The sequence below is a fragment of the Cotesia glomerata genome, linkage group LG9 (assembly GCF_020080835.1).
Source record: "Cotesia glomerata isolate CgM1 linkage group LG9, MPM_Cglom_v2.3, whole genome shotgun sequence".
NCBI classification, from domain to species: domain Eukaryota; kingdom Metazoa; phylum Arthropoda; class Insecta; order Hymenoptera; family Braconidae; genus Cotesia; species Cotesia glomerata.
The window spans coordinates 10,089,197-10,111,840 of record NC_058166.1 but is presented as its reverse complement, the minus strand read 5'-3'; the positions used below and the strand labels follow the sequence as shown (position 1 = coordinate 10,111,840).

The 22,644-nt window shown below is 29.9% G+C and overlaps 1 protein-coding gene across 4 annotated transcripts in view; it reads left to right on the top strand.

Moving 5' to 3' along the window:
- LOC123271822 (gamma-aminobutyric acid type B receptor subunit 2) overlaps window positions 1-22,644 on the top strand; it is a 432,312-nt gene that overhangs the window by 389,669 nt on the left and 19,999 nt on the right. For 3 of the 4 annotated variants that reach the window (XM_044738270.1, XM_044738267.1, XM_044738269.1), the window contains exons 13-16: window positions 13,757-13,981; window positions 17,306-17,488; window positions 17,599-17,701; window positions 17,982-18,020. In XM_044738270.1, coding sequence (XP_044594205.1) covers window positions 13,757-13,981; window positions 17,306-17,488; window positions 17,599-17,701; window positions 17,982-18,020 — 550 coding nt within the window. The remainder of the gene's footprint in view (window positions 1-13,756; window positions 13,982-17,305; window positions 17,489-17,598; window positions 17,702-17,981; window positions 18,021-22,644) is intronic. The other variant, XM_044738268.1, reaches the window with a different exon arrangement.

Here is a 22,644-nt window from a genome sequence, read left to right as displayed (position 1 = left end):
TCTAAACTTCGAGAGTTCCGATTTTAAACCCCGAAGTCCGATACAGAATTGAAATCATTATTTTTACCATTTATTTATTTATCAGTGAACTTGTTAATCAATTTTTTTTTTATTTAGACAACATATACGAGAGAATTTTTTTAAGTTGTGTCGTAAAGGAGAAGCTAATCAATCGTAATTTATTTATTTATTAAGATTTGTACCCGTTAATTAATGAAAATTCGTATTTTCAAACTGACAGCTCTCAGACCCTAGTAGAAATAATCGAGTTTTCACTGGATATAAACCAGTAACTGGCCAGTGATATCGAGTAAAAACTTGAAATCGCGCCACCTACAACTAAGTCATAAACATTAGTTACACCGACAGTGTATCTTTACTAGTGTGTGTATGTTTGTTTATTTTTTTTGTTAACCTGTACGCATCATTATTGTAATTATTATTATTAAAAAACAGTATAAATCAATCAAAATTAGTGTTTATTAACGTGTAAATAATTTCCAGTATATATTTCAAAATGGATGCAGTGAAAAAAAATGACACAATATATAAATTGCGACTGTGGGCATTAAAAACAAATCTCCAACTCAAAATAATTATTTTCTTATTCTATTGTTAGATTTATTATTAGTCTATCAGTCTAATGATGTTATCTATTTTATAATGTACACATAAATGAAACTTTTTTATATCATATCGTTTATTAAACATTATTTTGAATTTATTTGACAATTTTAATAACGCCTAATAACCTCAGAATTCGAAACTGACAGTTTCACTAAAGCCGCCATAATGTTTTGTTAGATCTCTAGTAAAACTGGCCAGTTACTAGACAGAAACTTGATATTACACTGGCCAGTTACTGGTTTAAGTCTAGTAAAACTGGCCAGTTACTGGCTAAAAACTTGATTTCATTTCTACTAGGGGAGGTATATCAGCGAATAAATTCATTACTTATATTTTTCCAGAGACGTACATAAAATTTTTAGAAATTACATATGAAAATTCTTCATTGAAAAAAAAAAATTTATTTTCAAATTAATATTATTAATTTTAATAATATTAATAATTTTTTTATTTTTTAGTATAGGCGATCCAGTCCATAAACAAATTACTAATGAATATTATACAACACTCATGATCCTGCTGCGATAGTTGTATGCAAACCTTACAACGTTATACTTAAAAGTAAAGAGATTTTAGAAAATTTTTAAAATATTTTGTAAAATTCTTTAAAGCTTTTTAAAATGTTGAAAATTTAGTAATTATATAGAAGTGGGGCTCGCATGTTTTTTGAGGATAAAAAATCGAAAAATTAATATTTTTCGGATTTTTTTTTTCTTCAAATTGTTTATCTCCGCGGCGGATTTATGATAAAAATTTAACTTTAGCTCAAAATCATCCCTTAAGCTAAGGTAATTGCATTTGAAAAGTAAAAAATAAAAATTTTGACTTTTGATCAAGAATTTGATGGTCAAACACTAAAATTTCGTTGAATTTGAACTTTACATCTTGTTACGCATTAAAAACTAAACAATTAAAAAAAAAATTTCCAAAAATATTAATTTCGTTTTTTTTTTTTAAATTATTCCATTTTCGATTAAATTTAAGAAAAAAAAAAATCATTTGGTTGAAAACAATTTTTCATAGTGATTTCATGATTTGAAAAAACCTGAGTCCCACTTTTATATAATTACGGAAAATTTTTGAAAATTCTTTAAAGTATTTAAAAATTTTTTTAAATTCTTTAAAGCTCTTTAAAATTTAAGAAAATATTTTAAAATCTTATTTAAAATTTTTTACAGCTTTTTAAAATGTTTAAAAATTTTTGAAAATTCTTTAAACATTTTAAAAAGCCGAAAAGGTACATTTAGATTTTGTAAAAATTAATAAATACTTATTTCAATTTTTACGAAATATTTTTAACTTCCCGATTTTCGAAAATTTTCAATTTTCTTAGCGGGAAGTTAAAAAAAATTCTTTTGGATTTAATTAATTATAGTACGTAGCTTTACTAGTATAGTAGTAACGATGATTGACAACATTTCTAACTTGTCACCTATATTTCAATACAATCAATAATTCATATTCAAACAAAATTAATTCACGTACTATCGTTCGTAGTAGCGTAATCGGTTAAGCATCGGCTTCGCGTCTGTAGGGTCGTGCGTTCGAATCTTTGTTAGGGCGTATTTAATTTATTTTTTCTGGCTAGGTAGGCGAGTGTTTAAGTTTAGACTAACGTATGTTATATCTGGTAAATTTCTGAGTCCAAAATGCACTTTGAACTAAAAACTATAAAAGTTCTCTTCTATTAATTTTTTATTCAAAATATGTTTATAGTTAATAACAAAATGCTGGATCATAGCTCCCTGATTAAAAATACTCATTGAAAAGTATTGAAAAAGATGAGAATTGAATACTTTTGAACAAATCCTATTCCACAAGTTTTTTATCTGAACATTAAATTAATACTTTTCAATTATATTGAATCTAAAAATAATATAAGAATTTCTGAACACATAAAGAATTGAAAAAGATTCAAATGAATTGATATTTTTAATCTTTTTGAATCCTGTCCAATAACAAAAAAGTTCCGTATTTTCGGGTTACGAGTAGGATTGAAAAAGATTCAAATGAATTGACAGTTTTCAATCTTTCTGAATCCTTCTCAATACCAAAATAGTTCCACATTTCGGGTTATGAGTTGGATTAAAAAAGATTTAAATGAATTGACATTTTCAATATTTTTGAATCATCCTCAATAACAAAATAATGTCGAATTTCGGGTTACGTGTAGGATTAAAAAAGATTCAAATGAATTGACAGTTTTCAATCTTTTTGAATCCTTCTCAATACCAAAATAGTTCCGCATTTCTAATCATGCGTTGGATTAAAAAAAAGTTAAAATAAATTGAAAGTTTTCAATCTTTCTGAATCCTTCTCAATACCAAAATAGTTCCACATTTCGGGTTATGAGTTGGATTAAAAAAGATTTAAATGAATTGAGATTTCCAATATTTTTGAATCATCCTCAATAACAAAATAATGTCGAATTCCGGGTTACGTGTAGGCTTGAAAAAGATTCAAATGAATTAACAGTTTTCAATCTTTTTGAATCCTTCTCAATACCAAAATAGTTTCGCATTTCCGATCATGCGTTGTATTAAAAAAAATTAAAATAAATTGAAAGTTTTCAATATTTTTGAGTCCTCTTCAATACCAAAATAGTTTCATATTTTGGATCACGTGTAGGGTAAAAAAAAAATTAAAATTAATTGAAAGTTTTAAATTTTTTTGAATCTTTTTCAAAAACAAAATAGTTTTCTACTTCGGGTCACATGTATAATTAAAAAAAATTCAAATGAATTGATAGTTTTCAATGTTTCTGTATTTTTTATTAACTAAAGCCAAAATATCTATCTCCAATTCTTTAGAAAGTTTATCTCTTGAAATCAACTGAAGTTTTTTTTTCTTAGAAACCGTAAAACTCAAATTTTTTCACTGAGTGATCAATTAAAGATCACTAAGTGGTCTATTCTTGATTACTGAGGGATCTATTATTGATCATGAGCTGATCAATAGTGATTTACTAGGAAATTATTTATTGGTCATTGAGTATTCATGAATTGATCATTTAGTGATCATAAATTGATCGCTGAGTAATTTAATAAGGTGAAATATTATAAAGCTTTATTAAACATTAAAAGAAAAATTTTTTTTATAATATTAATATTGATCCGTTTTCTTATGATTAGAAGCTACTTAAAAATGATTTTTAATAATTTTTATCTCCTATTGTTTAAAAAATTGTTACAAAAAAATTAGGAAAACGGTTGACCCTGAAGGCCATCCCTGCAACTTCCCGCTAATTCCATACCTGGGCGCTTAAAATTGCATTTACGATGTTTTTGAGCTCTTCGAGCTCAAAAATACAATTTATATGTTGTTTTGAGCTCTCCAAGCTCAAAAAGATAACTTTTATGCTTTTGAGCTCTTCAAGCTCAAAAGTTTGATAGAAGGTTGATAAAACACTATTTTTTGAGTTTTCAAACCGCAATAACTTTTGAATGAATGCAGTTTTTTAAGCCTTAAGAAAAATCTTTAAGTTTGAATTGATCAAAGTAGAAATTTCGAAGTAATTCCGAAAAAATACTTTTTTGGGTTTTCTTTCCTGCACGATATCTCTCGAACAAATCAACCGATTTTGACTGGATTAGCGGCGATCAACGTGGTTTTTTAAGGTTAAGAGCTGATTAGTTTTTGGAGTTGATCGATAAAGCCGTTCGAAAGTTATTCCAAAAAAACCACTTTCGAAAAAATTTTTTTTTACAGTTTTTTTTAGATTTTTCGAAATCTATCGGTCCGAATCGGTCCAAATTGTATCCAAAATCTAAGTTTGGACAAGTTCTTTCGAATGACGCCAACCGCGATCGAATCGGTCGAGCCATTCGAAAGTTATGAGAGGTTTACATACTTACATACACACACACATACACACACACACACACACACACACACACACACACACACACACACACACACACACACACACACACATACAGACATAGTGACACCCTCGCGGGGATAGTCAGGGAAGCTTCCTGTGATCCTTGAACGTCGAGATCTGATGAAAACTCGATTTTTGTAAAACGGGGTAAAACCAATAACTTCCCGATTTTTTAAAATCTGAGATTTTCTTAGCGGGAAGTTAAAAATTCGTTGTTTGTGAGATAATTAAAAATTTTTTTTGATAAAATTATAATTTATAAACTAATGGAAATACGATGAAAATACAGAAGGCATACTAATTCTCTATTAGCTAAAGAATAAATTAAACCAAAAAGTTTAGTTGTTACTAATTTATTTATTAAATTTATAGAAATTGTTTATGAAAAATCCTCCGGAAAAAAATTTTTTTTGCTTTAATGATTAAAAATCTTATTAACTATTAAAAATATGACTACCTCATTCAAGCATCTTGTCATTTATTGTCCATTACTAAACATTTTTACCTTTTAAATTTCAATCTCATTCATAATTGTCACACTGATAGAAGGATTTGTTTATAGTTAAAAATATTTGTTAATATTTAACAAATCATTTATTAGAGACCACTTTTTAGTCCTTAACAAATATTTTTTAGTATTTAAAAAGATTTATTAATATTTAATAAATGAATATCAGATTTATTAAATACAAACGAATGATTTTAAATACTAAGAAATATTTGTTTAATACTAAAAAATGGTCTCTAATAAATGATTTGTTAACTATTAACAAATATTTTTTAATACAAATAAATCCTTCTATCAGTGCATTTATAAATTATCATAAAACTTTATAATTTTTCACCTTAATAAATTGTTAATAAAAAAACGAAAATTAACAATTTTTTAATTTTTCCAACGGAAATCTATTCTAAGACCTTTGAAAAATAGCTCCACGAAAGGAAAAAAATTCTCAGATTAATAGTTTAACAATTATCACACTTTCAATGTTAATGTCGTGCTACAAAAAATTGTTAATTAATTAATAGATAACTTATTAAAAAATCGCGATAAAAATTTTTTGACCACGGATTATTGTTCATTAATCTGTCCTGCAGGCGCCTGAATTTTTTCAATTTTTAATTTTCATATTTAATAAGTTTAAATAATCTTTATTCATTAAAGGTCCGAAGGGGGCGCGGCTTGCGCAAGTCGGAGTACCCGTTTTTGGGCGTATTTTCAACTCTCTGGAAAAATTATAAATATTGGTCCGACATTTCTGGGAATCAAAGCTTTTTTAGAAAATTTTCTCTCCTTTTTGAATCTTTTTTCAAATTTAAAAAATCTTTATTAATTTATGAGATATTCGCAAAAAACTAAACCCTCTATTTTTTAGTTAATTGTTAATAACTTTTGCAATTTTTGCAAGCGGAACTTCATTTTTTTTCAAAAATCATCCAGATGACATTCCGAATCGAATGACACTTCAATCATAATTTTCGGAGACTGCTGAAAAAAAGTTGACCAAAAAGGCACTTGTTGACTAGACTGTTTCTCACAAAAGTGAATAATAATTGACACAAAGAAAAAATTTTGAAATGAGCATTTAACGTTTCAGTTGAAGTAATTTCAGGTGTTGTGAAGTTGGATTTAGTAACTAGTGAATAAAATTTCAGTAATTAGTGAAGTTGAAATCTACCTAGCTTTGAGTGCGTCGAATTTTTCTGTTAGTTAAATTGTTTCAGTAATATAAATTTTTCATAGAATTACAATTGTACATGTTTTTTACGAATTCTGTTAAAATAAGTAGCCAATAGTATATTACAACTCAAGGCCAGAAAGTTGGATTTCCTGGCGTATGGGATATGATGGCCGAGGCGTAGCCGAGGCCATCATATTACATACGTCAGGGTATCCAACATTCTGGTCATGGGTTGTATACTATTTTTCTTGCTCTCGAGCCGAAAGTACGCAACCCCGTGGAAGGGGTTTTGTCGGGCGTGAGGGGGGCGCCGAGGCTTTGCTGGTCGGGGCAGGTATAAAAAAAAAAAATAAAAGTTAATAAATTGAAAAAAAATGTTATTTTAAACTTTACTAACAAATGCTCTGATTAAGAGTGATATCATGCACAGAATTTGTCACAAATATTTAAACTCATTCTAATTACATACTTCAGCTGAGAAAAAAATTTTGTCACCTTGAGAAAATTTTTCTTTTGAATATTTGATACCCATTTTATATTATTTTAGCGTGCAATTATACATATTGAATGAAAAAAAAAAAATGATTCAATACTTGATCTTTCCATTTGACATGTTAATCAATAAAAATTTACTTCTATCGAAATATTTAATTTTTTGGAGCAAGAGAGAAATTTTCTCAAGACAAGAAAATTTACTTCTATCAAGAACTAAATTTTGTGGAGTAAGATGCTGAATTTTCTCAAAACAAAAAGATCTTCTTGACTTAAATCAATTTTCTTGGATCAAGATACGTATTTCTTAAAGCAAGAGAATTAATTTTTTGCTCGACGGGCAGAAAGCGTCAACTTTCGGCCCGCTGCGCTAAACGAAAGTGCCGCTTCCTGCCTTCGTCGAGCAAAAAAATAGTATACACTCCACGGGAAGTAAATAAGAAAGCCTCAGATCACATGTTTGTTGGTGTGTAATATGCTATTGTTGGAATAAGTTAAATTTTTTTTTCGCTCAAGAAAATAATTAGGAAGAATAAATATTTTCTTGGCTTAAGTGAACCTTTTTTTCTGTGCAACAGTCTCCTGAGCTGACCATTTCCCAAAATTGAAACTTTGATATTAAATTTCAAGTTATTCGTCTATAATATATCATTTTGTCTATAATTTTTATATACTTAATTAGTTAACTAACAATTTTCTTCAATAAAAAGTACCGGAAATTCATTTGTTTCATTATAAATTCATTAAAACAAAAAAATTTATAAATATAATAATTGTAATTAATTTCTGTTTATTGTAAACTTTGTTTTTTTATTATTTTGAAATAATGTTAAATTCAAAAATTTTTGATGAATAATGAAGTATATTGAGCTAAATCATTGATAAGTTGAAATAATAAATTTTGTTCTCTTATTAATTAATTAATTATTTTTTTCCTCCTATTCGGCTCTCTGTAACTTCATTTCTGTTGAGTTTAGAAAAAAAATGGACATCTACAATTTTGTAGAGAATTAAATTTTCTATAAGATAGTTAAGAGCGAAATTGAAAATAAATTTTATTCATGTAGTTATTTTAAAAATGGAAAAAAAAGAAATTTCACAGTGTTATTTAAATGAGAAAGGAGACCTCCCTTGCGCCAACTCAATTTTTAAGATATTAGGCTTAAACTTTAGGAGAATTTTTTTTTATATTGAAACTTGTAAGGTATCGATACTGCCATTATAATACGTCGTATCCTACATTTAGAAAATTTTATAGCAGACGGTAAAAACGATTAATTTTTAACATTGATTAAATTGGATTCGACTGACGAAAATTTTTATTTAAAAATAGTTATTAAACTATTTGACCCTTAAAATTTTAATACGCCTTGCACAAAAATCGACTCAAGAATTTTTTAGCAGTGAGACGGTTTAGAGAACATATACGGATTAGCCATACACTTTCAAAGATTTGCCTACTATTTCACCTATGGCCGATGAAGTTACATTGAATGACGCGAAGTTATAGATGATTGAAAAATAAACATATAAATTTACGTGTTAATCAAAGGAGAAATTTCCAAATTCATTCAGCAAGTACTTAGAATTGAAATTAATAGATAGATAGATAACTTTATTTTATGCCTAACTCTTTTAAAAATAGCTCATTTTTTGTGAGAATTTTTTTTGTATGTGTTGACAACAATATTTTGTGAATGGAGTTAGAAAAAAATAATAGTCTTCTCCAACGAAGCATTCTAATAATTATATATACTTATCTATAATTATACATGATTATATTTGGCCATTTTTCATATATAATCACATATAACCAATTTATATAAATATTTTTTCTCTGGTAAAGATAATAAAAGTTTTAATTATATTGAATACTTTTGAATTGTATCTGAGAATTGAAAAGTATTCAAGAGATACCAGAATGAATCCCGTTCAATACTTTTGAATTCCACGTCAGAATTGAAGAGAATTCAAACGATAAAAAATTTAATCCTATTCAATACTTTTGAATTCCATTATAAGAATTAGAAAGTATTCAAATGATCGAATTTTCAATTCTATTTAATATTTTTCAAAATCTCCGTATGGATTGAAAAGAATTGAAATAATTTTCAATACTTCTCAATGAGTATTTTTAATCAGGGAGGGGCCTGGTGTGCGCAGAATAAATTTTGCATGCATTATAGTAATCCTGTCGGACTTCTGGGCTCTAAGTAGGTTCTATGCACGTGTTAGATTAGGTCCGAATTTAGACACTAAAGTGGTAAAAACGGAAATTTGTACCACTTTGGGGTCTAAAGTCGGACTTAATTTGATATGAGAATAGATCCCACTTAGAGCCCAGAGGTCCGACCGGAGTCCTACTTTAGGAGGCTCTATTTGGGCTCTAAATTTCAACTCGGGTTATTAACAAGACCGAGTTATTTATCCGGACGAGCGTAGCGAGTCCGGATATAGTACGAGGTCTTGATGATAACGTATCCATAGCTTCAAACGTGTGCCTTCACTTCAAGTTTGTCAGGGTCCCTACCTTTGAGCATAAAGTATCGAACATAATTTTTTGTCATATCAATTGCGGAAGTTGGATTTAAGAGAACAGTCAAGAATGTTCAATTACTGTTTATTTTAATTAAAGGCACAATAATTATGTCACACGAGATTAAATAACGATGGATTAAACGCACGTATATGTTGAAGTTGTTTACAAGACTCAACTGTCGCTAAAATTCTTTTTGTGATTTTTACTCTACCCAGCGGACGTTTATCAAATTGAAAGATAATTCGACTCATCTATAGCATATTTTAGCGTAGTCGTGCAGAAATGCAGAGACAGATAGAGAAAGAAAAGTTACTATACTACCCCCACGAAAATAATATATATACTCGTATATAGGGGTGGGGGGGGGGGGCAAAATGGGGTAGGGGTGGCAAAATGGGGTACCCCCAAAATTTCGTAAAAAAAATTTTTTTTTCCAAAAAGCTCTTTTAGCTTTCTAAAATATATTTTAACGTCATTTCCTACAATTTCAGAGGAAAAAATTTTTTTTAATTAAAAAACATGAAAAAATTTTTTTTTTCTAATTTTTTTTGCATACAGTAAAAAATTTTCGTCAAATTTAACACAAATATTTGTGTTACTGACTGTTTTTACACAAACTAATGTTAATTCTACATTCTAGTGTGTTAACTCAATACATGAGAATGTAAAATTCTACACACTAGAGTGTAATTTGCTACACAAAAATTTTTACACTTTACACATTGACGAAAAATTTTTTACTGTGCAGTAATTTTTATCGTCATTGTGCATCGTAATAATTTTTTTTTCGCATCTAAGATTTTTTTTTCAAAATTTTTAAGTTCTCACTTTACAAATAAATAATTAAAAAAAAAAAAAAAATCGGGAAGTCATTGGTTCCATGTCAGTTTTCGAAAATCAAGTTCTAATCTGATCTCCACATTTTTAAGGTCTTAGGAAGTAGCTCTTAATATTTCTACGAGGATTTCTAACAGTGTGTGTGTGTGTGTGTGTGTGTGTGTGTGTGTGTGTGTGTGTGTAAACCTCTCATAACTTTTGAGCAACTCCACTGATTTGAACGACAATCGCGTCATTCGATAAAGCTCAGCGAAACTTAGACTTCCTCATAAATTTAAAATAACTTTTTTCTTTTAACAGCTTTTAAACAGATGTAACGATCAATTCCAAAATCTAAACAGTTCTTTAATTTAAAAAACGACGTTGACTGCTGCAAACCGCATCAAAATCGGGTAATGTGTTGAAGAGAAATCGTACATTAATTATTTTAAAAAAGTATGTTTTTCAAATAACATCGAATTTATTCTCGAATTATTTTTGATGACATAATTTAACTATGAATGCTCAGAAAACTGAGTCAGAGGCCGCCAATTTCTTCAAAATCATTTGGTGCGCTTGTGAGATATTTAATTTAAAAAGTAAGATCTTCAGGCCTACAGGATTATTCAACTTGAAAAAATTTTCCTAAATCACTAAACCAAGAAAGAGAGTGCAAAAAAATTACGAATCTTTTTTTTCATGCTATTATTTTGAATTGCGTGAGAACTATGAGTCTAAAAATTTTTTCACCGGAAGTTCCAAAAACTAGAATTTTCTCGAGAGAACTCTTTTTTTTATCTTGATATTATTTTTACTCAAGCGAAACCCATCAAAAATTATTACAAAGTATTGAAATTTTTTTTACTACCTCAATTCCTGTTAGGAGTATATTGCTTCAGCTAATAATGTCTCTTTTTTAGGTGATTTGTTCCTCTCTTTGGATTCTTTCGTAGACATCGATAAGAAAATGTTATTATTTTAACGATATTTCATTTTCGGATGAAGAAATTTTTTTTTTTCAGTTTTTCAGGGAGTACCCCATTTTGCCCGCAAAAAAAAAAATTTTTTTTCTACGGCAACTTGAAATTTGATTATTTTTCTTTAATTACGACTGAAAATGAGAAAAATCAGCGTATTTAAGTCCTTGAAATCATAACGATTTCTTAAGTACCCCATTTTACCCCCCCCCCCTCCCCTATACGCGGTATATATATGTACGGTATATTTACGTGCAAGGTAAATTAACTAAACTATAGATTGCCAGAAATAATATTCTTTGCGCCCTCTGTGTGTTGCTTGAAAATTCAACTTTCGCGGTTGATAAGTCAAAAAATATAATTATCTACTGTACATCATAAGAATAAATAAAAAAAAAACAAATTAATTACAAATGGATGACAAGATATTAATTATATTTGCAATGACCTATAAAGCACACTTAAATTTTTTTGCGGATAGTATTGTTTTCATCTAAATTGCACCTCCTCTTTTGTTCCGATGCGTGAATTATAATAAAAGAACTAATTGAAGACCGTATTATCGGCGATCAGCCAGCAATAGTATATTACACATCTAGGACACTAAAGTAAGAAATGTCTCAGATCACATGTAATTGTTGTCCGAGACGAAGCCAAGGTCAATAAACATGTGATCTGAGATTTTCTTATTTACTACCCATGGTGTGTATACTACACGGAGAAAAAAATTTTGCTATAGGAACTCTATACTAGTTAGTTAGTTGTAAAAAGTTCCAGTAGGTTAACGTATTCTTATAGTAACAATACCGTTTAGCTCCTGCAACTCTACATCGTTGAGCTCTGAGAGCTAGACGTTATTTACCTCTCACAACTCCACAGGATCGTTCTGAGACTATAACAAATTTTTGGAAGTCTGCTTAATAATTTTTTTTTACGATTTAGCATTGATAATTTAATAAATACATGCGACAGAATGAATTTATATTGCCAACAATAATTGTATATGGCAAATAAGAATAGTATTATAATAGAAATAAAATAATAATAGAACTTATAGTACAAATAAAAATTATTTGTAAAATAAAAATATGGTCGTCACAAAATTATTTTATTTTCTTAATTATATCAATAAATATTGGACATAAAATCACTACCGTATATGCACGAGAAAAGATAAATAAACGAAAACAAATTTTATTTTGTGTTAAATGGGGTTTTTTTAATGTATTCCGATAACTTATCACTTATCACAATATATTCAACTAATAAATTAAATTAACAGTTACTGCAAATGAACCTTGAAAAACCACAAATACAAAACTGTTCTAACGAAATTCAATTTGACAAAACAAAAACCTATTTCCTTAAATAAATAAATTGGGAACTTACTTGTCCTCATATATTTTTAATAATATAGATTAGAAACAAAATAATTATGTTTGGCATTTTAGAAGGTTATGAAATATGTCAGCGCACTCCACTACTGCGCAACGTAGAGCGCTCCCAACTATACCGTTTGGCTCTGAGAACAATCCCGTAGAGCTCTGAGAGCTCAACAATATTGAGTTATCAGAACTAAATAACATTTTGTTACTGTAACTCTACAACGAACAGTAAACTGTGTATAGTTCTGGTAACTCTACAGTTACGTTACCAGAACGAAATTTTTTTTTTCCGTGTATTGCACGACTCATGATGCGAAGCATCAGAGAGTTCAGAGAGTGCTTTACGATCGAAAAATTTTTTTCGCCTCATTTTAGCAACTATTTTTAGTATTATAGCCTTTTTAGTTCACGGAATCAAGATATTTTGCATACTATTGTCGAGATAATTTAATGGAGATTAATTCCATACTTTCTAAAAATTGATTTACTGCAATAGAAACGGAAAAAAACATCAAAATAGGTCAAAAAATTTTCCTGTCCGTCATGTATGAAACCCCGGAAACACTGTAACTTGTGAAAAAATCAATTATTTGAGTTAAATTTTTTATTTTTAAATTCTAATCGACGATTGTAGGTCACTGAATACGAATGGTTAATTAATTCAGTGTCGTTTAATTACAATTAATAAAAAACGAAAACTACAAGACTGTATATCTATATATACCCATGTAAAATTAACATGGATGGTGATATATCTATATCTATAGATATTATGTACATTTTATTCCACCAGGGGCGCTTGTGCAGTACCTTCCTACTACATCTGTTTTTTCGGCAATTAATTTTGAACGACTTAAGTTTTTTTTTTTTTTTTATATTTCATAATTAAATGAGCATTATGAGTCGTGCACTTTTGGATTTTCCAAACTTTTTTTCTCTTCGATGGAGGCGGAAAGCGCCAACTTCGTTTAGCGCAGCGGGACGAAAATTGACACTTTCCGCCCGGAGATGAAAAAAATAATTGAGTGTAGTATTGACTGTCTTCAAGCTGTATTTGGAAATATATTTTTTTATATGGCTGCTCAAAGGACAGAAAATTTCTTCAACTGCCGGCCGAAAAAAATTAATTATTATTAAACAAAACAATATTATGCTGCAAGTTTCATGAACTTTTTAATATACTTACCCGTAGATGAACAAATTTTCGTTAATGTTTCGTAGACTTTTCAAAAAAACTGTTTAGTAAAAATATTCCCGTCAAATTACAATTTTACGAAATATTTTTAATGCTTGTGCAGCAATGTGAATAACCGGTATTTAATGCAATCATTAACATGCATTTAATTTAATTCCAGATATTCGGTGCTTTTCTCGCATGGGAAACTCGGCACGTAAGCATACCAGCGTTAAATGACAGCAAGTACGTTGGAATGAGTGTTTATAATGTTGTAATAATGTGCGTCACCGGTGCGGCTATCAGTTTTGTCCTCGCTGATAAACAGGATACTATGTTTATAATGCTCTCGATATTCATTATATTTTGCAGCACCGCTACAATCTGCCTTGTTTTCGTACCAAAAGTAAGCAAACTTTTTTTCTTTTTAAATTTACAATTAGTAAATGTGACCGTATAATTATTTTGATTATGAAATTTGTTGAAACCAAACTAATTTTTGTAGTTATTTTCAATGAAAATATTTCTTGATCCGAGGCTGGCAATAGCCTAGTCGGCTCGGTGCCCGCTTTTCGAAAGAGTGGGACCCGGGTTCGATCCCGGCACGCACCAATATTTTTCAGTGATTATATTTAAAAATATGTGCGTTACATTGCCAGCCTCTGGAACTGGCAGAGATAGCCGGGCGGCATACGTCTGACTTGGGCGATCACCCAGTTAAGCTACAACTTAATTGGGTGACCACTCTAGTCAGCATTGGATAGCACGAGGGATCTCTGCACACTAGGAGAAGGGCCTAACGCTCCAGTGGTCGATAAGGAAGAGTTCCTTATCAATCTCTGTAGACTTAGCCCAGCTCCGACTGTACTATCATGGGTTTTCTCTGTGGTTTCCCCATGATTCTGTTCCAACAGCCTGAAGAGGTGAGGTTCAGGGTGAATACGGTACAGAAAGCACAAGTCGGGCCACAGCCGCAAAAATAAAGAGCAGTAACCAAGCAAAATCATTAATGTTGAGAAAGGCTTTTGGGGTGTAAAGGGGCATAAAAAGCCTATACACTAGAAACTCATAGAAATAGAAATATTTCTTGATCCGAAAAATATTAGAGCAATACCACAAAAAATATTATTAAAAAATAAATAATTTGTTTTCTAATAGATAAGTTCATTAACAGCTAGTGAATTATTCTATCCGAACAAAAATAGTTTCACTGTAACAAAAATCACGCTGACGACGTTCACAAGATTATTGAAAAAAAAAAAAAAAAAAATTATTTTTTACAAAAAATATGAAATAAAAATAAAAATTCTGTCTGATAGCTAAAAATTTATAGGATAAAAGACCCTATTAGTGGCGGGGATCCCATTACTGACACTTTCTTTGATTTTGGTACTTATTCAATTAATGAAATCATTCATTTCTGTTATGAATCTATTATTTCTAATCTTTATAACCTTTAGATCAAAAAAATTTTTAATTTCTATTCCAACTAGAACATTTTTTCATTGAAAGAAAAAATACCACTAATAAGGGCTTAGAGGTGCTGCTAATGAGGTCTTTTACCTTACATAGAAAAATGAAAAAATGACATAAAAACCAGAATATTCTATAACCACGCGAACCAAGTATGCTCAAAATTTTTTTTTCATTAATTTTTGGATTTGCACCGAATTTTTTTTCGAACGTGGACTAGCATGATTTTTTACAGTGAAAATATTTTTGTTCATATTTAAATAGAAGGTCATAAGTAAACTTAAATTAAATAAAATATCAAAATAATGATTTCATCATTAAAATATAAAAAATATATCCAAAAATTAAATATTAAAAATATATTTGTTAATGTGTATTATTCATTTAATTTTTAAAAAATTTTTGATATAAAATTCATTTAATGAGTGTTATTTGAAAAAATGATAATCATATAGATTCAAAGAATGCCTCAGTTCCGATGTCCAATAGGAATATTTCTTTATTGTATAGTATCAGAGCAATATCACAAAAAAGAAATATCCCTAAAGACCAACCCTGATAGCATCATGTTCCTTAAAATAAACCTAAAAAATCTTATACTACTTTCCACCGTAATAATTAACAACTATAATTACGACCGTAAACTAACATGCAATAAATTAACCGAAAAAAAATAAAAGCTGAAATTAAATAAATCAAATTAAAACTACTTAAATTTTAAAAATAAAAAAATTTTAGTTATTTTATTTACCACTTCTCTTTCTTTTGGGAGCTGGATGAACCGAATCTATGAACTTTATTTTCCTCTTCTCCTGGATTTTTTTCTCCGGGCAAGTCTTTAGTTTTTGGAGAACATCCTTCAATTTTTCTCTTATTGGGTCCAAATTGGAAGTAGTTTTTTCATGCTTCTTCGTCCCTTGATAGTTGACTCGGATTTTTATCAATTTCCTTTGTATAAAAAATTTCTTTTGTAAATAAAATTTTTCAAATATATGTAATACTTCAAATATATTACTTAAAAACAATAGATGAAACGTTCACTTGAATTATCATACATATACAACAAAAAACAGTTTCATTGTAAAGTGCTGCACCAAGTACACGTCCAAATCTTTGTGCTAAAGTAATAATTTGTATATTTACGTTTTTTACTCCAGTTCAATTAATTCATTCAAATGTTTCATTTAGAAAAAACCCACTTTGTTTTAGTGAGGTCACATAGTAGTGCCACAATTTCTCGGATTTCTTCATAAATACATACTATACTGCTTCAATTACTTGTAACAAAAATGTATACATAACAAAATTACACATATGACTACCTAGAGGTATAATTTTAGTGTGAATGTTACTCTATAAAAACAAATTACACAAAACAAAGGGATATTGCTTTCCGAAATAAATAAAAATTATGTCCAGACAATGATTTCTCGACTCCAGAATTTGATAAAATAAACAGTAAAATATATTAATTTTTCAATAAAAATTATCAATATATTATTTTATTGTAAAAAGTAGACAAACGAATAGCTTCTCTGACCTAAATAAAAATTACCTGAATCAATTTGACCAATTCTTTAGGCAAGAAAGAATTCTTAAAAAAAAAAAAAGTACATCAACGGAAACTTTTAATAGAAGTATTTTTTACTCGCTATGGATTGTTATTTTTTAATAAATATTCATTAACTGTTAGTGAATGTACTTCTATCCAAGAAAATTTTTATTAAAATATAAAAATAATTATTTAGATTTAACCAATAAATAAACTGTCTTCAGATAAATGAATTAATAAATTTTTCTATTAGTGTTATTAATTTGCAAATAAATTAAGTGGCAACAATATGATTTTCCATCGCCCCTCACACAAAAAAAAAAATTCTTACAAAAAAAATTCTCTGCAAACAACTGATCAAAAGTCTGATTAATTGATCGAATATTTCTACCGAGATAAACCATCGTGCGATAGAAAAATTTTTCCGATCAATCTTAATATCTGGTATTCGATCTATCCTAGTCATATTACAAAACTTTTACGATCGCTGAGTTACGAGCTTTAAAACAAATAAATTCTATGGCTCTCGGCTTATTATTTCCAAACAAATCCTTCCAAAATCTGAAATCATCTTACGTCATATTTTCAATAATCCCACTTTCTTGCTTGAAAGTTGAATAATCCTTTTCAGTAACTCTTTCTTTTCTAGAATGCTCACTACTTACTTATTATAAATTAGAATATAAGAAGAAAAATATTTTCCAGCTCATTGAATTAAGGAGAAACCCACAAGGAGCAATCGATAAAAGAATTCGAGCAACTCTGCGTCCCTCATCAAAAACGCGGCGAGACTCGACGGTCAGTGAGCTGGAGGAACGTTTGAAGGATGTTACAACCGCTAATCAAAAATTCCGCAAGCAGCTCTTGGAAAAAGAGTCTGAACTTCAAGTTTGTTATCATTTTTTTTGCTATTCAAAATCAAAAATCAATAATTGTTATTTTTTATCCTCTTATATTTCTTTTTATGATCATAATTAACAAACCTTTTTTATTTGTAGATATACCTGAGCAAACTCGGGGATGAGGATCTCTTACGAGATACAAAAGAAGCAATGGACAGATTATCAGTACCGAGAAATGAAACTTTGATAAAAAAAGAAGGTAATTTAGTTTTTCATTTTTTATTTAAGCACTTAACGATACTCTTCTTATGGCCTTTCTCTACTGAGCGTAATCAAATGATCCGTGTAATTTGTTTCCAATTACAAAAGTTATTTTCCACTTGTATTTTTTTTTTTTTTTTTTTAATTTTAGTAGACAATTACTTTATTTGTTATCTTTTTTCAATATCACTATCACTGTCTCTGACATCTTTTTTCATCCAAACATTTATTATCCCCTTTATGCTATTTTGTATTTATTGTGTATCAATCTGTACTAGAACTCACAATCCAGAGGCATGATACTCAAAATCACAAAGGTTAGTTTGTGTTTGTCTATTGTTAAGAATTAGCACATTTTAATTTCAGTATTTGATGCTGTTTGATTGTTTGGAACTATTGATCTTCAATCTGAACAGACTGTTATTGAAGGATTTAATTACTGAAGTTTAACGGTATTATTTATAGATAATATATTGAATTATTCATGGTAAATTGGCGGGAGAACGGAATGACCTGACATTCAGAAGAAGACAATAGTGACCTTAATTGTCAGTTACTAGAGTAGTGAGAATTACTTCAATAATAAATGACAGCCGAAATTCTTTTTACTACACAGTTCGAATTAACAATTGTTAGATATTTTTTATAAAAGTCAAAGTATTTTGAAGATTAAAATATCATGTATCAAGTGTTTAGAGTCAGGATTATTATAATTTGAGTGAAAGTAGCTGATGAGTTAAAAATATTACGCGCAAAATTTATTAAACTAACTTCTTATTTCAACCCGGGTATACTTTAAATGACGTTTGAAATTGATTAGATGGTTTTTTATTATCATCGTTTGATTTAATATGTAAAGTATTTTTTAACTTCCCGCTAAGAAAATCGAAGATTTTCAAAAATCGGGAAGTTATTGGTTTTACCCCATTTTGCAAAAATTGAGTTTTCATCAGATCTCGACGTTTGAAGGTTACAGGAAGCTTCCCTGACTATCCCCGCGAGGATGTCACTATGTCTGTATGTATGTATGTGTGTATGTAAGTATGTAAACTTCCTATAAATTTTGAACGGTTTGACCGATTTCATCGCGGTTAATGCCATTCGAAAGGGCTTGGCCAAACTTAGATTTTGAATACAATTTGGACCGATTCGGACCGATGGATTTCGAAAAATCTAGAAAAAAATTTTTCAGAAATGGTTTTTTTGAAAAAACTTTCAAACGGCTCTATTGATCACCTTCAAAAACTAATCAGCTCTTAACCTTGAAAAACCACGTCGATTGCCGCTAATCCGGTCAAAATCGGTTGATTCGTTCGAGAGATATCGTGCAGGAAAGAAAACTCAAAAAAATTGTTTTTTCGGAATTACTCCGAAATTTCTTGTTTGATCAATTCGAACTTGAAGATTATTTATAAGGCTTAAAAAACTGCGTTGAATGGTGCCCACCGCAAGAAAATCGGTTCATTCATTCAAAAGTAATTGCGGTTTGAAAACTCAAAAAATAGTATTTAATCAAACTTCTATTAGAATTTTGAGCTCGAAGAGCTCAAAAGCATAGAAAAGTTATCTCTTTGAGCTCGGAGAGCTCAAAAAACACATAGATTGTATTTTTGAGCTTGAAGAACTCAAAAACTTCGTTGGTACAATTTTAAGCGTCCAGGTATGGAATTAGCGGGAAGTTGCAGGGATGGCCTTCAGGATCAACCGTTTTCCTAATTTTTTTTTTTTTTTTTTTTTTTTTTTCATAAAATGTAATGAATCTGTTAGGTTTGAGGTTGAAAATTGGAAAACCCTATAATCTAGTAATGATTTAAATAATTTCAATAATAATTGAGCTTGACGACCACGTTTAAAAATTGTAAATATTTATAATCAATTTTTTCCAAGTAAATTCCTCATTTACCATTTACATACTGAAATAAAATTATAGAAGACAGTGACTTGTGAAGGGGTTAATCACCATCTTGGTTGCTCCTAATAACATTTATTTAGGGTGCCACGAAGTATCTCGGCCTCCCGAGCCTAACAAGAACAGAGAATGTAGTATCTTGAAGGTTGTGAGAAAAATTATGAGGAAGAAACTGTAAATAATTTCGGTTAGAATTTTATATAAAATCAACAATTTATTTAACCACGTCCCAAATTTACAATGATGTCCCCTTATTACAATAAAACTTAAAACTATCTACGCGTCCATCGGACACACACACGTTTTACCAGCTTATTCCCAACTGCGTCTCCACAGGACGTCCACCCAGTGTAGTGGTTTCTAAAATAGGCTTATTCCCAATTGCACTCCCTTAGTGAGCGCCTATTCAATGGTTTCTAATATAAAATTACTTAATCCCAACTGTACCCCCTTGTGGGCGTCTTTACAGCAGTTTCTAAATTACCCTAATTCAATTATTTCCAAATTTTCCTTAATTTTAAATCTTCAATTTCGAAATTTGAATCTGATTTTAAATTCTTTAAGTTTAATGAAATTCTTGGAATATGATTTCCTTAATTCTCCCTGGCTTAAACAGCCATCTTGTTCTCAACCGAGACTTGACCTTGAGACTAACATTTTACTTGATAATTTCTCACAGCCTTAGCTTAATTTATTATCGTAAAAGTCAGTTCTGGTTCTATCAATTTTAGTTATTTTACTGTATTGATATTAAATGTAATTCTCAACAAATTGATTAATTCTCGTGATTTGTAAGTTTTCTTAGTTTTCCGTGGCTCAGTATTATAATTTCTAATAAAACGTGGCTTAGCCTAACGAATTATTTGATTAATTAATTTAGAGAACTAAATTACAATTCTTTCACAATTAATTCTAATTAACTAACTCTTATAATAACTGATTAAGGAACTCGGAAACCTGATTTGGTTACCGCAAATTTCCTTAAACCAGCGAGTTACATGGCCTGCTTTAATCCCAAGGTGACCGCTAAATACTAAACTCAATACCTGGAGAATTCCGAGGAGGAGCTGCTGCAAGAACCAAATTTCAAGGTTGAACTGTGCTGTTGTGTCCGCAGATTGTACTGAATTGTGCTGTCGAAAGCAAACTCGTACACCTCTTACAATTTTCCGGCGTCTTTCACTTGTAAATTCAATTGTATTAATAATCGAGCAAAACTGTTATTAACTTAGAAAATCTTAAGTAAACCATCGCATCGTTCCACAGAAAAATGAAACGAGGACCAGGACAATTACCTGCTGTTTTTCCAAAATAGTGAAGTTGTTGCTTGTCATGGCTGTCTCTCAATGTTCGAGTCGTTTCTGGTTATCTCTTATATCTCCTCTTCTCTCCACTATTTTCACTCCTTGGGTCACTTTCTCTCACCCAACTAACCTAGCGCTAGGGGCACGAGTACTTGAGATCACCGCACACTATGATCCGTCGATATATAATTTATTACTAGAGGCTAGGCCTCTAATCGGTAGAGTAGGAACTCCGTGACAGACTATTAGTGTGACCCCCAGTTAGCACTAATGTTATCAAGTTGACGTAAACCTGCGGCTGGAATAAGACGTAAAGCTTACGGAAACAGTAAGACAACATTTGATACTTATACACTGTCAAAAGAGCGGTGTTAAAAATGGACTTATTTTAACATCGCGCGGTGTCAAAATAAAATAACACCGGCGTAACGGTGTACTTTTCCGGTGTAAAAACGGAGTAATACCAGTGTAAAAGCGCAGTAAACAGTCTTTTTAAAACATCCAGATTATAAAATCTATAAAACATAAAGAAACTTAGTTTTCAAATTAAGAAAATATATTAAAGTAGTATTCATTACACTGGCCCACAAAAAAAAAGTGGTCTGTACTTTTGACCGGACCTATCTATCTTTAGGTATTTTGACGCGCTGAATCCGAATCTGAAGTCAGTTTTGCCCGTACGCCCTCAACATTTTGAGTAAAATGCAAAAAAAAAACCCCAAAAAATTGCGAAAAACTGGTCACAGCGATGAATAAATTTTTGTGAACCCAGATAAATTATGATTTTTATGTATATCAATTCACTGAATCTGAATCAAAACGTTAGGTAGACCAGTTTTTGGCAATTTTTTGCCTTTTATTGGGGTTTTTTGCATTTTACTCAAAATTTTGAGGGTGTACGGGCAAAACTGATTTCAGATTCGGATTCAGCGCGTCAAAATACATAAAGATAGGTAGGTCCGGTCAAAAGTACAGACCACTTTTTTTTTGTGGGCAGGTGTAATTTTTATGATTTTTAGTGAAATAAACAAAATTGTGCCTATAAAAGTTAAGAAAAAAATGTGTGACTTAGAAAAATATAAAAAGTCTATGAGTATCCTCTAGAACAAATTTTAATTTTGGTTTGTAGTTGTTTCAATTGTTACATATGTAATACAAACTTTATTAAAAAATTATACAATTTTACACCTAGCATTACAATAATTAATAGTTTTATGAATTAATGAATATACCGTTCAATAGTAGTAATTTAGTGAATAAAAACATTCATAAAGTAAAATATCTTCAACATCAAAAAATATTTTAATACCGGAAAATTTTTAACACCGCTTTAACACCGGAAAAAAATATTTACACCGCTTTCGGTGGTGGAATTTAACACCGCAAATTTTAACACCTACACCGCTTTGGACTTACCCCGGTTTTTTTTACAGTGTAACTAGTTTACGTTAAATTAAGTCAACTTTTTGTAAACTTCGCGTCAACTTTGAGTAAACCTTTTGGTCGATCCCAGCAGTAGGTTTACGCTAACTTGATGCGTAAGTTGAAGTCATGTTGCGTGCAACAGTTGCAAGATCCAAAATTGACACAAAGTTCATGAAAACTTGACTTAAACCATTGAACATCAACTAGTTGATGGTCAACTCGTACTAACTGGGGATCTTCAGACAATACACTGGTAAAAAAAGCTTAAGATAATTCTAGTGTTTTTTTCCACTGAATTTACTA